The 15,097-nt window shown below is 38.2% G+C and overlaps 1 protein-coding gene across 1 annotated transcript in view; it reads left to right on the top strand.

The window, feature by feature from the left end:
• fbln2 (fibulin 2) overlaps positions 1-14,262 on the top strand; it is a 78,759-nt gene extending 64,497 nt beyond the window's left edge. Inside the window, exons 13-22 of the mRNA XM_041225492.1 lie at positions 597-698; positions 4,807-4,941; positions 6,711-6,848; positions 8,404-8,547; positions 8,845-8,973; positions 9,095-9,220; positions 9,981-10,097; positions 11,061-11,189; positions 12,049-12,172; positions 12,564-14,262. Coding sequence (XP_041081426.1) covers positions 597-698; positions 4,807-4,941; positions 6,711-6,848; positions 8,404-8,547; positions 8,845-8,973; positions 9,095-9,220; positions 9,981-10,097; positions 11,061-11,189; positions 12,049-12,172; positions 12,564-12,921 — 1,502 coding nt within the window. The 3' untranslated portion in view covers positions 12,922-14,262. The remainder of the gene's footprint in view (positions 1-596; positions 699-4,806; positions 4,942-6,710; positions 6,849-8,403; positions 8,548-8,844; positions 8,974-9,094; positions 9,221-9,980; positions 10,098-11,060; positions 11,190-12,048; positions 12,173-12,563) is intronic.
• The last annotated feature ends 835 nt before the right edge of the window (positions 14,263-15,097 follow it).

Below are 15,097 nucleotides of genomic sequence, written 5' to 3'. Positions count from 1 at the left end.
ATGAATGGTGCATGAAATATGTTTACTCTGGCAGAATGCAGCATGGTGTGATAACTGCCCACAGAAACCCGAGTTCCACATGATTCATAGAGATTTACAGCGTACTAACAAAACAGTGTAATAGAGTGATGTTAGATACACGTTTCTCTCTTTGCTGTAATGCATAAGTAATGAAAGTATTATTATTATTATTATTATTATTATTATTATTAATTTCTTAGCAGACCACTTATCCAGGCGACTTACAGTTGTTACAAAATATCTCATTATAGACAAGAGCAGTTATAAAATACAATAAAAAATCACTGGTAAATAAGAGCAAATTCAAATGAGAGAAAATAAAAAATACAGTAAATAATTGGAAATGTTTTAAAAAATACAATAACTTGTATCTTGTTCCCTCAGCTTCAGTCATAAAATTAGATAGAGTCTCTTATTCCCCAATGTAAAGAACACCTTAAAGTCTTGTATTAATGAGGTAAACATTTTAGGACAGAAAAGCTTGAATTGCTGTTATAAAACACACTGTATGAGGGGTGTACAAATGCTTTGGGTATTACTTTTTACACCGTGTAATACTCCCCCCCCCATCATAGACAATGGTGGCTGCATGCATCATTGCTCTCAGGTTGGAAGGGAGGTGACCTGTTCCTGTTTCCCAGGATATGCCCGAATGGGGGATGGGATTTCATGTGAAGGTAAGTACTTCATTCTCACTTACTGTCGATAAGTTACATTTTAAAATAGTGTTTCTTAGCTACTAATAGGCACATTCTAGACACAGACAGGCACTTCCTGAAAATAACCCTTGATTTGCAACCTAATTGAAAACACATGTACACTGCTTCCATGGAACACACTGTGCTATTGAATGTCACCATAGAATAGGAAAATATGGGTCTTGGTTGAGTTGGGACTTAAGGAAGGAATCTTGGCAAGTGATTCTATGGTACATTGTTTCACCTAGGATTTCTACACACGCACCTTTTCTGTCAATACTGATTCAATTCAGCAGTTTTGGATTGCTTTGTAACGTCATAAATGTAGTCTGAGCTGGGAACACAGATCCTCGCGTGCTGTCTGACAGCACTAATCCATTGTTACATTTGCATATAGTCATAATATATGCATGAAGAGTCTTGCTGATCCAGAACGCTTAATGCCCTTTCCCCAAGCGCTAAAGCCATTTCCATGCCACGGTTTAGGGGCCCCAATACATTTCTGAAACCTGGTCTTAAATACCTTGGCAGAACATACCTCTCACGAGAAAAAAAAGGCCCAGCACTAACCGAGTCTGGCTGAGAAAGATACAAACCTTTAAATGTCAAATAAAAATCTGCTCAATAAATACATAAATCTGGGATCGCCATGACGAGGAACTAATTGTAAGGAATGCAATTCTGACGCTACCGTAATCAAATTGGTAACATATAAATAAAAAGCAATTCACGAACAGAGGTGGTCTGTTTTGTTAGGAATTCTGCTCTCCGCAAAAGTGTGAAGAGGAATGCACAAAGTAAACCCATTTAATTGAAATTAATGTAGCCTTTGGTGTTTGATTAATGAACACCAGAGAAATGTTTATTAATCGTTAGCTTATTGTTGATGGTATTGTGAGGAGGCAAGTCTGGTGTTCTCAAAACTATTCGACACATGAATCAGTTCATGCATTATTTCCTATTTGTTGATGTGTAACAAATTAAGTTTTTTTTAAGTATTACCATGTGTGTAAAATGTGAGTGGCCAGTTTTGAACCAGTCTATACAGGGAGTTAAATGTTTCATTAGTCAGCCATATGGACAGAATCAGCTATTCTGGTCTCAGACAAGACAAGCATTTGACCCTAATTCAAAAACATAACTGGTTTTAGTTTGTATTTCAGTGGTAGTTTCAAAGGTTGTTTATGTAGAAAATAAAAGACAAGAACGAAAATGGCAAAAGAAAGTGACAACATCTGTCAAAACCTCTATGGAATTTTCCTTTCATTGAGCTTCTTCAGCACTATAACTGTTTGAATCCAATTCTTTGTTACACGTTATAAATCTAATGTTACTACACACGCACCGATACGACATAACTTGGTGTACCATTGTGTTATACACTAGTTTAAATAATTAACCTGTTTTATCACCATGCGCATGAAAATGGTCATGTTGAAAGCACACCTTGTTTTTTTTTTTTTCAATGTGGTTAACCTTCGTTTGTGTAGATGTGAATGAGTGCAGCTCTGGCACTCATAATTGTTTCCGAGGAGAGCTGTGTGTGAACAGCAATGGATCTTTCCAGTGTGTCCGCGTCAGAGAGCTCTGTGACGAGGGCTTTATACACAACATGAATAAGCAATGCACTGGTAAGATGACAGAAACCAACCAGTCAACTGTGGCATCGTTTCAACTCACCCCGGTCTGCATGTGGATGGTTCTTAGATTGTGCAAAAATGCAGATTGTGAAACGGTTCGCTAAATAAGATAAGCAATTCATCAGTCTTTGTGTACCTGTATTTTTTCCTCAGATGCTAACAATATTTTGCATTAGCTTATAATTATAACTGTAAGCTTATAATACAGTAGGCAAGGTCCTGCAAACTGGAGGTGTCTGATGCATTTTTCTGCCGTCTTATCATCTGAACATCCATATGTGTCTTTTTAAATGCATCTTGACGCCACAGTAATAGATAAACTTGCACAGCCTTCATCTCATTTCTGTCTTTGCATAACATTGCTTTTTAAATAAATATACAAATACAAATACAAAACAAATCAATTGCACACAGTAGGCTTTTAAATTGAATCCCAGGATCAAATGTAAAGACAGAATTGTAGCAATTTCCAGATAGATTGCTAGCCAGCGCTAGATAAATACCCAGTGTTACACAAGTGTTTGATTCTCACATGGCTTTGATTGCAATATTACTGCTCTTACCAATAGCAAATGCATTTCAGATGCCATCTACACCTGAATTGCCAATAAAAACATGTACGGTAATAAATAGCTCAATATTGAGTTGATGAGAAGTGTCCCTGTTCCAGAATCGGAATGTCAAGTAATCATGTGAAAAATATTTTGGTAACTGCAAGCCTCAAACCCCAAGTGTTTTGATTTTGCCAGTACAGGAGGTGGTGCATGAACCATTAACTAATGTTCTTTCCCTTCTGGGTGACTCACTGTGTGTGTCTCTCACAGGAATACTGCAGTAACCTGTGCCAAACTGCACTGTGTCAAATCAGCTTAACAACAGCATTAAGAAATATGCCTAGGCATGGAATCAGTGAGGGTCTGTATCACCCAGCAGAGTCCCAGTTGTGATAGATTACTCGGTTGTGTTGTTTATGGGAGGTTTATGAGAGGCTGAATGTTGTAAGATTGAGCTTCCTTTGCACACTGTAGCACCCTATTCTCAAAGCTGCTGAATATCCTGGGCATTGAGCTCCCATAGCGTTAGCATACCCTGCAATGGGATTCACTTTCCAGAGCTGTACATTTGTTGCAATTGATGTGCATTGAGTTTGGTTTATACGAAATATAAACCAAGTCATGTGCACTCTTATAGTTTTTGATTTATGAATGGATTCATCTGCAGTTTTGCTTTCACCCATTAAAGTTCCTCTACACTTTACTCACCGTGTACTGTACTGATGATTCTCTATTCTATTCTATTTCATGTTGAATTCAGGTATGTCAAACTACACTGTATCCACAGCACTCTCATCCTTTCTATTTCACTGTTCTTTTCTGTTATTAAAGAACCATGCTTAGCTGTTCTGTGTTTCTCAGCACTCGTTTTAGAGAAGGTGCCCCTATGGTATATTAGTGTTCTGTGAATGCACAGAATATCTAATAAAAGGTAGCTCTATGGAGTTCCCAAATTCTTGCATGTGCTTCTATAAAGGAAGTCAAGTCGATGGGGAACTTCCTTCAGATTTGTAAGTCACTAACTTATTCATTTGAGTAATTCATGTTATGTCTTGTGTTGATGATCCATGTCTTTTCCTGCTTCTCATGCCATTCACCATGTGCAATTTCCAGGAGGCTGTTCAGAAATCTTTATTTCATTGGTAAAATGACTTCGCCAGGGAAAAACATCCACACCTGCTGTTTGTGCTGTAGCTAGTTACTCAGTGTGGATACAGTATGTATGCTCAGAAATAGGATCACTTTAAAACAGTTATATACTTGACCAGTAATTGAAGTTATTGACAATTTCAGGTACAGTATTAGATTGAAAAAAAAAAAAACATTTAGCCCAGTGTTTAAATATTGCAGTTTCTAAAGACACTGTTGTCCCCGGTCGAGGCTGTAATGTAAGTCAGTATAGTAGAGGCGAAATGACTACTTGTGTATGTCACACTTTTTTCCAGAGATATCTGGAGATTTGCTTATCTAATTGTGATAGAAGTTATACATTCTTAACAACAAGTTATTGAGATGAACAGCAACCTGTATGCCTGAGTGCACATCCATGTCACATTTATATTATTAAATGTACATTCACTGAATGTAAGCCTTGGTCATCTACTTCATGAGACAATACATCTTACACTTGAATGTGTATCTCCTAAAACAGAGAACACACCACACAGGTTGTTGAATGACTAACAACTCCTCCTGTTTGTTTGTAAACCCCATCTGCTGTCCCACGATGTGCTTAGCAACCGCATGTAAACATGGCAGCTGACACTCGCATTTCACTCCAACCATGTCATGTATTCCACCCAGGGACCTTACAGAGGCCCTCCTATGGAAAATATGAAGGTCCGCTCCTCAGATTCAATCCAAAATGGGTTTTTCTTGTGTCTTTTCCTGCAGATGTTAATGAGTGTCTTACTGACTCACACAACTGCCAGGCTAGGGAGCGATGCATTAATACCATCGGTTCCTTTAAGTGTGAGAAGGAAACCGTCTGCCCCCCAGGGTATCAGCTAAAGGATGACAACTGTGAAGGTAAAATATAGATGGTTTATTTGCGTTTTCTCTTAGGCACACAGGAAGAGAAGGGAGCAGGGAAGGTCAACCACAAGTGTAAAATAAAAAATATATGTATTTATGCTATATGAATGTGGCATGGTTAGTGCCCTGTGGGATTTTGGAATCCATTACTGTATACAAAAGGAGTGTAGTTATTTGGGTTGCAGTTTGAAAATGGAATCTTTATTGAATAACTGTGCTGGTTATTTTGTTTTGTAAGCCATTCCTAGATACTTGTGTGCTACACACATATATCACCCCTTCCTGCTACCTACTGAACAGATTAAGTGGTAGAGTTTTTATGAATTAAATCCATTGCTTTAAATCAAACATTTAATGAAACTGTTTTATAATGCCAGTTCATAGCATCATAAACATGTCATGCAATTACTGTACCACAGGAGGGACAAATCAAAGTGAAACCTTCCTATTAAAAACAACGCAAAAAAACATCCAGTACATGCCCCAATGGGAAGTTCATTTAGTGCCTAATTGTTTCTGTTAGATTTGTAGAATAACATATGATACCAGGGTGCTTTTCAAAGGGTTTATCCAGTCTTTATTTTATTGTTACAATGTACTGGGAGGGATCCTGCTGGAGAGGCTATCAGGATGTCGGTACAAACCTATGGGATCTGTGTATACAGCCCTACGCTTATGAACAGCATGGGGCACCTGGATTGACAGATAAATATAACCTTATTAAAGACACAGAGTTAAGACAACTGGTTTACGTGGGAATACTCGAGATTAGCCTGTAAGGAAATAAAGATTTCTGCTTTGCTCACTTAACTATGTTTCTGTAGAGGAGCTGGGGATTGAACTGAAAAAACATTCCAGAGACCAAGGTTCCCCATAAAGGAGTATATCAGATATATATATATATATATATATATATATATATATATATATATATATATATATATATATATATATTATTCCCCGAGTCTCATTGATTTCTGTCTGAGCGCAGGTAAAAACTGAGGGTACAGTCAGTGTTAATGTATTGAAAATGCCAGAAGCATTTGTGAGGGACAAGGAGTAGGGTTAATAGAAAAGGGGTCAGTTCTTTAATAAAAACATTACATTATCTAATTAATTCATTTTTGTTTGTGTTTCTTTCGGGAAATTGTCTACGACGAAGCTGATGTTTAACTATAGTGCCATCTACTGGTAAAATAACAGTAATTCACACACATTGAATGGAAGAGCTTGGGTTTACAGTATTTCTCCCATCAGCAATAGAATTTCAGCATTGTTGAAGTTTTGCAGTATTAATTTTCGTGTTTCATCTTACTAGCAACAGGATTTATGTTTGCTTGTCTATTCCTAATGTTGTTTTTCAATTCGTGATGAAAATGGTTAGCACAGTTGTTATACATTAAGACATAAAAACAACCGAAATAATTATTTTTCAAAAATACTGTTATTAAATTGCAGATTGCTCTGGATACAACTCTGTTTGATAACCAACAAAAACATCATATTGATCCAGGCTTATTGTTTATTGCTCCCAGATTCAAAGAAACGTGTCACTTTGCCTCAACCATAACTCGTTAGTCTATTACCACCTGCAGCCTGCACAGTCTCAAAAAATTCCTTAAGTGGAGCCTGGCAAAAGTTAGTGTTCTGTGTGTACTATGTAATCCAATCTACCACACCAAGAATATACTTAAGAGCTTTTGTTACCTTGTAAAAAAAAAAAGTACAACTTTACAGATGGTTTTCCAATCTCCTGTTTGCAGATATCGATGAGTGTGCTGTGGGCAGTCATAACTGCAGTGTTGGTCTAGAGTGTCAGAACACTGTGGGCTCCTTCTACTGTAATCCAAAACAGGGTTGCCTCACTGGATTTGTACAAGACCTGAGTGGAAACTGCATTGGTAAGACTAAACAGTTTACAGGTTCTTCTCAACTGCTCATTTTAAAAGGCTTGTTCTGCTCTAGGTCATAAACTGTATGGTAGTGTGCCCCGGAGGCTGAACATCAACTATGGGAGCCAAGTTCACACCATATAACTGCAATCATTGCAGACAGTAGTGATATACGCAACTAAAAATCTATCTTCTTGTCAAAGTTTCAGTTGTGGCGTGTATACTTTTATTAAACAGCATGAACATTTAATTGCTTAGAATTTTTTATTTTTTTCCCCCAAAGTTAATGCCAATTTTTATTGTGTCTGTTTTGATATATTGAATGGAATTTGGTACTCGTGGTAGATTGTTGCTAAGTCAAGAACAGTTTCATGATATTCAACTTCATGAACAGGGCTGGCTTACAGTATCTTAAATTTAAGTTTGAATAGCAGCACAGAATCAAAACAAAGCTTCCACCTTCTTTCATCTCTCTCTCTCTCTCTTTCTCTCTCTCTCTCTCTCTCTCTCATGAAGCCCACGAGGGGAAACATGGAATGCACACGCTCCAGCACATAATACAGTACATTCTAATCCCATACACACAGGAGAAAACTTACAAGCATAGAATATGTTATTCAACACCACACGAAAACTAACATAGCTGCAGCATATGAAGATTTTGTTCTTCTGAAACCTAACATTTGTTTTTTGGAAACCTTTATTATTTGCTTTTCTTTTTTTGGATGATAAATCAAATTATTTTAGCACTGGCAACAAAAATTGAAGAGCAGCAACATGTCTCAATGTAGATGCACAAAAAGAAAACTTGGCAGTTCTAGAACACACATGAGCAGTGATACATTGGATAGGCCAGTGCCCTGGCACATAGTAAGGAGAAGCTGGTCCCAGTATTCTAAATGCTCTGTGTTTACAGCAAGTCTTGTGGTAGAAGGACCAGCAGCCAAACACAGTGCTGATATTGAGTAATTACAATTACTTGGGTGTTTATAATCCCATTTAAATCTAGTACTTTGGGTAATTTTTCCAGCTGTTTTTCTTTGCTAACCTTGTGCGTGCTGTGCAGTCTAAGCACACCAAGTTCTTATTACTGGGCCCTGCAGGAAAGCAGTTTCTGAAAGAAGTCCCTGTATCTCTGTGGCCAATTCAATTAAACGTAATCATAGTTATACAGAGTTCACTGGAACAAACCATGCTTAGTTCCTTAACAAAAAACACATTTGTAAAAAAAAAAAAAGGCAGAGTTTAAGTTCTGTAAATGTTTTTTTACTCAAAAACACTGATGCGCATCATATCACAACCCCTGCATTGAGAGATACACACAGAAACAGAACCACGGCTGTCTAGCCGGGTAGTGTTTTACACACAGTGCAATTTCATGAGAGTAAATGACAAAAATAGAACCCTTAGGCTTGGTCCAAAACAATACAGGTGTGTTAGAAAATGCAAACGCAAAGGTGAGTCAGGGTACGTTAAGGTTTTAAGACTCAGCTGGGGGTTGGTGTGGGATCATTGTCTTGTACAAGCTGCCTCAACTTTCAACATTCTTCTTGTGTTGGAATAGACGTCAATGAATGCACCAGCCTAATAGAGCCCTGCTCTACTGGATTCAATTGCATCAACACGGTTGGTTCTTATACCTGTCAGAGGAAGATCGTCATGTGTAGCAGAGGGTATCATGCCAGCCCCGATGGAACCAGGTGCATTGGTAAGTATTCAACATCTCTAAGAATAGTAGATATATGTTTTTTAAGAACTACATTCAAGACAAATATCTAGCTAACAAGCATAATTTAAGAACTGTACCCTCTCATCATTTTCTGTATCAAATCGCCCTGGTGTGTATCTATATGTCTATCATGGATAGAGTTTTCAATAACCAGGTTTGGGGTATTTGAGTAACGTTATTTGATTTTAGATTATTTGAAACATGAACACCTCTGGGGTGTGTACAGTACGTGGAAACGTGTTTTAAGAGATTTATTATGTCTGTTTTTTTCTACAGATGTTGATGAATGCCAAGCTGGAGTGCACCGTTGTGGAGAGGGGCAGATTTGCCACAACTTGCCGGGCAGTTACCGCTGCGACTGCAAGGCGGGCTACCAGTACGACATGTTCAGCAGGACGTGTGTTGGTAAGCAGCGACATTTTTGAGTAGAAAATTGTCATTTTGTAATTATCGGCTAGGGCGGGAGGGGGATATGCCAGGGTCAAAGGCACTCTGTTTACCTGTCTTACTTCCTTATTGCCGACAGATGTAAATGAATGCTGGCGCTACCCAGGACGGCTATGTGCTCAAACCTGTGAGAACAATCCCGGGTCCTATCGGTGCTCGTGCACTTCAGGCTTTGCATTAGCATTCGATGGCAAGAACTGTGAAGGTACCTCTGTGTTCCATAGAACATGACTATCAAACCATTAAGACCTGCTATAAAAGCATTACAGAAGCCCATGTATGTTTACTTATCTCATGATGGACAGTGATGCAGCAGTGGATTTATCCAATTCAGATAACCTGCTGCACATCTCATCATAACAAAAACACTCACAGGCAATTTAAACCACATTATGGGCACTTTTGCAGTAAATATTCTATGGAGGAAGATTAAATTGTTCAGTAGAATGCCTGTAGATACAAGTGCTATTAGTTTGCTGGGGTACTGGGTTTTATCTAATCATGAGGCAGAGAATTAAATGCATTCCTACTGGATGTGCTGACCAATAAACCAGTCCTTCAGCAGCAACACAGAAAAGGGGACTTATTGCCAAGGACCAGCACTACCTAAAACTGATCACAGTAAAGTGCTGCATTTGTGTGACTTGTGTTTTTTGTTGCATTTATCTTTTACACAGAAGATGTGATACGTTGTCAGTGTGTTGCTTTTAATTGAGTACAGAATCGAGATACTGGCAGGTTCTCTACACGTGCAAATCTATACAGCTAATTACCATTTTATCTGAAATAATGCCTCTGTGGTTGTCACTTACTGACAATTGTTGTCTGCCTGCAGACATCTCGCGAATGACGTGTTCCTGTCTGTCATATTATGCATTCAAGAATGATTAATATACTCAAATGCAAAACTTCTTAAAGTAGCATGACTGTACGCAATAGAAATGTGTCTGTTTGTTCTAATTTAGATGTAAATGAATGTGACAACAACCCTTGCAGTCAGGAGTGTGCCAATATCTATGGCTCCTACCAGTGCTATTGCAGACAAGGCTTCTATCTTAAAGAGGACGGACATTCTTGTGACGGTAATGCACATCTCTAAAGTTAATCTACATGCAGTTATTCATATACATCTAATGCGCTCAAATGACAGGCTGATTGTGTTGTTTCTTATTTTTTGTTGATCAGATTAGTATTACTCATTCACTACAGCAATTTGGAGTCTGGGAAAAAGCAAACAAGGCCCTTTTAAACAGTGTCATGTACAGAGTGATTAGAAAGTAAGTAGGTTTGTGAGAAACGGTGTGTTGATCTGGTAAACGTGCTTTCTGATCACCCTGATACTGTCACACAGATCTAGCAATACAGCACATAGTGTTACTGTATGTGGTTTTAAATGTTCATATGCATTACTATGTTTTCTTAACTAAGCACCTGTTAAGCCCATTCTTAACGAGTTACAGTAACTTAACGAAGTTACTGCATATCACTTACTGATCAATAGTTGGGCACAATGTTTCCATGTGTGCAGTATTGAATCAATAGAACCATCCCTTGTCATAAGGAATTGATTTTCCTTGTCACTGGTGAGAAGACTCGAAAGGTAACCCCTGCCATTGATGGTTCCCTGGGGGTGGGTAAGAGGCATATTTCCTGTTGCAAAGTTTTCAGTGGCTTTGCACTTGATGAAGGCCAAGGATTCCCTTGCAGCAGCATAATCCGTGTTAAACCAATATGAACACTTTTTGTTTCTTTTTGGTCTTTAGTGGTCACAATCTTTGGAGTCTATTAATGCCCACATTAAAACGAAGAGCTTTGGTGTATCTTGAAGAGCAATTGATTCATCCCATTGTCAAACTATATATGTTATAGCTAAAATGCTATAAAATGCCTTACATTGGTTCCCTCTATAGGGGTTATATGATATACAGTATATCTGGTGTATATAACTCTGCACATTTTAGGTGATGAAGAATAAATGCATCAATTGTCTCCTGTGGCCTAATGCAAATGCAGAATGAATTGACGTGTAATTTTTTTGGCTGCAGATATTGATGAGTGCTCTCAGAGCATTGGCAATCTGTGCGCTTTCCAGTGTGTGAATGTGCCAGGCAGCTACCAGTGTGCATGCCCTGAGCACGGATATACCATGTCACCCAATGGAAGAACCTGTCGAGGTAAGAGAAGACAGCTGGTTACCTTAAAGTTGTCTAACAGTCGATAGGAAGGCTGTACTCACCTGCACATCCATAGCGCCCTTTTGACAGCAGCCTGTTAAAATCAGAACAGGAACTAGATGGTCTGATGTCAAGTAAAAAATGAACTGTAACAAGCACAGGGCACCAGAACACACCTGCACACTACAGCAATAAAAGTTGCCGCATTTTCCCCAAATCCTAGTTTTTGGAGTTGGCAAAAGACCAGTAGCTACACTTATTAGCCAATATGGATACATTAAAAAAGTAAGGAACTAGTACAGTTGTCACAAGAAACTGGAACATGTGCCCAGAAGTGCTATAACTGCTTACGGTGCGATTCTCTGATGCAGCATTCTGAATTTATTGACAGCACTTCTGACAGTTACAGTGCTGTGCCAGGGTTTTTATCTGGCTCCTGTTTTATAGTTTAAGTATACCTAATTAACCTATTGGGAAACCACATTGGAAAGAGAGAGAAATAGATTGAGCAAGAGAGAGGGAAAGAGAGGGAAAGAGAGAACTAAAGAACTTCCTTTAGATCCCAGAAGGTTAATTTGAATTTCTGTTGAGCTCTGCGAGCTGTACAGAGCAGTGCATCTCGACCCCAAGATAAAATGCGTGATTACAAACACTGCAGTTCGGAGTTGCTGCGAGAGAACGACTATTGACTTCTGGCAATAGAAAGCATGAAGTAGCTTTTTTCATTTTGGTTAACATGCGTTAGATTAGACTGTAGCTTTACATAATAATATAAACTAGGCATATTGAAACTGTTGGAAATGCTTTACTTTCTCACACAGTCTAAAGTTGTTTCCTTGTTTTTTTGTGGTTGTTGCAGATATTGATGAGTGTGCTGTTGGAGCTCATAATTGCTCAACAGCTGAGACGTGTTATAATATCAAGGGTGGGTTCAGGTGTTTGTCATTCAGCTGCCCACAGAACTACAAAAGAGTGTCTGACACGTAAGTATGGAAAATAATGGGATCTGTAATATAGGGTTTATTTATTTAAGAGGGACAATGTACACTTTTTAACATTCATGACAAGTCACAAGATGTATTGTACCCAGAGTTAGCTATAAGCTAATTTACATAGGGAGTAGGTACATGCTTACTTCTCATTATGCTGTTGCCTTTAGAGATGTTTTTTAAACTATAGTAACTATAGTCAGATAAAACTCATAAGTTAGTGTTTGACCAGTGTTTTTTGAATAGGGAGCAATAGCCATAGGATAGGGGATTTTAATGTAAATCTTAACTAAGAGGCCACCAATACCCCAGTTTATGTGGAAGGTTAAGGCCAGGTTTGTACTCCTTGGTTCATTTACTGGGTGTCTTGGTTTGTATCCTGCAGGCGCTGTGAACGCGTCAGCTGCTTAAACTACGTGGAGTGCCAGAGCAGCCCCTTGAGAATCACCTACTATCAGCTGAGCTTCCAAACCAACATTGTGGTCCCGGCCCAGATATTCCGCATTGGGCCCTTGCCTGCCTACTCTGGAGACAACATCATTATCAGCATCACGAGCGGGAATGCAGAGAACTTCTTCAGCACCCGGAAGCTGAACCCTTACACGGGCGCCGTGTACCTGCAGCGGCAAGTCCGGCAACCGAAAGACTTCTTGATAGATGTTGAAATGAAACTCTGGCGCCAAGGAGCTTTCACCACCTTCCTCGCTAAGATTTACGTGTTCATAACAGATCATGCTCCCTAAGCTGTTTCTGACAGGCATATTTCATATGGTGCTCAGCTATGAAGCTGTTAAGTTTAAGATTTTAGACAATTGCTACTGTGGAAGTTTACTGTATGCTATTCCTTTTTATAAATAATATCTAATATATCAAGGACCTTAATGTTAAAGCCATGTTGAATTTCTATAACTTAGTAGACGCCTGGTTGGTGCTGATGACATACTGTGCAGTCGAAAAGCAAATAGTGTGGGACCTGATTGTTGATGTAATAGCTCCATTGCCATTTTTGCTTATGTCCCTAAAAAAAAAAACTTTTCCAAAGACAGAAACAATAGTCTTGTTATTCAATGGCTCACATCACATGTCTTTCACATCTCTTTTTTAATAACTCAGCTGCCCTATTTGCAGTATGTGGTAACGTTGACCATCAGTATTAGGTTCACACAATGGATATGGTAACATATAGTAACACAATGGATGTATAATATTTCTTAAAGCTGTAAACCAAGGATTGAAAAAAATAAAGTCATTCTTAATCATTTCAGGCAATCTTTACAGATTGGGCATGCACATGGCAGAACTAATGTGACAGAAAATGAAAACACAGCATGAAACTAAAGGACGTCTTTCTGATACAACACAGAGGAGAGAGGGGTTTGCTGTGTTATAGGAAATTGTACGCTATCATCTAGTTCGCATGAATTTGTTTCCCTTCCAGATCTAGAAAATAGCAAAGGAAGTGATTTGACACTGACTGTCTCAGCTTGATAACTGCCATGTGATCTTATTCAGCTGTGTAAAAGAAAAGGTAAATTGGATCATATAATGTATATAACCGTTTGCAATAAGTACTCATATGAATTTTTGAAATAGAAAACTCTCTTCTTAGGGACTAATGCATTTTATTTGAAGATTTAGCAGTAATGTGCAAAGTTTTTAGCAACTTTTAAAATGTACCTTTTTTTTAAATTATGTTTTTAAAGCTTGTCTAATAATTCCAAATGTTGTTGTTTTTATTACAGCCCATTAGTTGTCCCAACATATCAAACTCCAGTTGCTGTAAAACAATATAAAATACTTAAATACTTAATGTTGGTTGAAATGAAAATGTATTTATAGGTGAAGTGCATCCTCAATTTAATAAGCAATGCCATTCTGCATGTTGTCAATTTTATAAAGCATGCATAGTTCTATTAACGATAGACTCTTTTTCTTCTTACATTTAAATACACCTTCTTCAGCCTTGGGGTGGGGCGGGGCTCTTACTGTATTTTCTGCACAATCAGTTGGAAAGTAAATGCATTTTAATATGACGTCAAAACTTTTGATATGTATTCTCTTTTAAAATAAAGTAAGAAAAAATATAATGAAGACTTCTCTTTATTTCCACTTCTGTTTTATTAGTTTTTTTTTAGTTTTTTTTTTTATTAAATGCAGTGGTGTATGCATAATCGAAATGCAGTGAGGGATGGTAGGGTGAAACATACGCAGCTATTTGGTGTCTAGAAGTACTTATCCATCCTTTTGATTCAAATGTATTTACTTGCTAGGTGGGAAAATGACAAATTGCGCTTGACAAATGACAAATTGCATTTATCTGAGTTGAGAGAGGAACTTTGAGAATACATCCATCATGAGTCACAGAGTTCAGATAAACATTACCGTAACTGAATTTCTCAGCAAAGTCATGAGATACGTTTTTTTAAGTGTGTCTTCATTCATGGAAGGAACAGCAAGAGAAAGAAATGAAAAAGTAAAACTGCAACAGTTGCTGGCCATGTGGAAGAGGGTGATGTGGTTGTCATTGTACATGCACAATATGGCCACTACAGTTTGCTTCTACAATGGCCAGCCTTATTTGGGTGGTAGTACCCACAGATAAAAACCGAAAATCCACAGGCAAATCCACACGGATCCTTTAACACAGGTTGGGAGGTTCTTTGCTTGCTCTGTAAGTGATGCAATGACAGTGCCCCCTCCATGATGCAAGCTCCCTATACCGTCCTCTTTTCCACGGTCTACTATTTACCATCATGCTGCATTGCTCTACGGAAGTGCTTTAAGTCCATAATCATTATGATCTGGTCAGTCCTCATCTTGACAGTACATTGCATTACCTTGTTTTTTATAAACTGTGCACCGTTGTATGGAGAAAAATGGTTTTACAGATATCCAATCCCCCAATTCTGTCAACATCCA

This window comes from Polyodon spathula, chromosome 23, assembly GCF_017654505.1.
Source record: "Polyodon spathula isolate WHYD16114869_AA chromosome 23, ASM1765450v1, whole genome shotgun sequence".
Taxonomy (NCBI): Eukaryota; Metazoa; Chordata; class Actinopteri; order Acipenseriformes; family Polyodontidae; genus Polyodon; species Polyodon spathula.
This window is presented reverse-complemented; position numbering and strand designations above follow the sequence as displayed.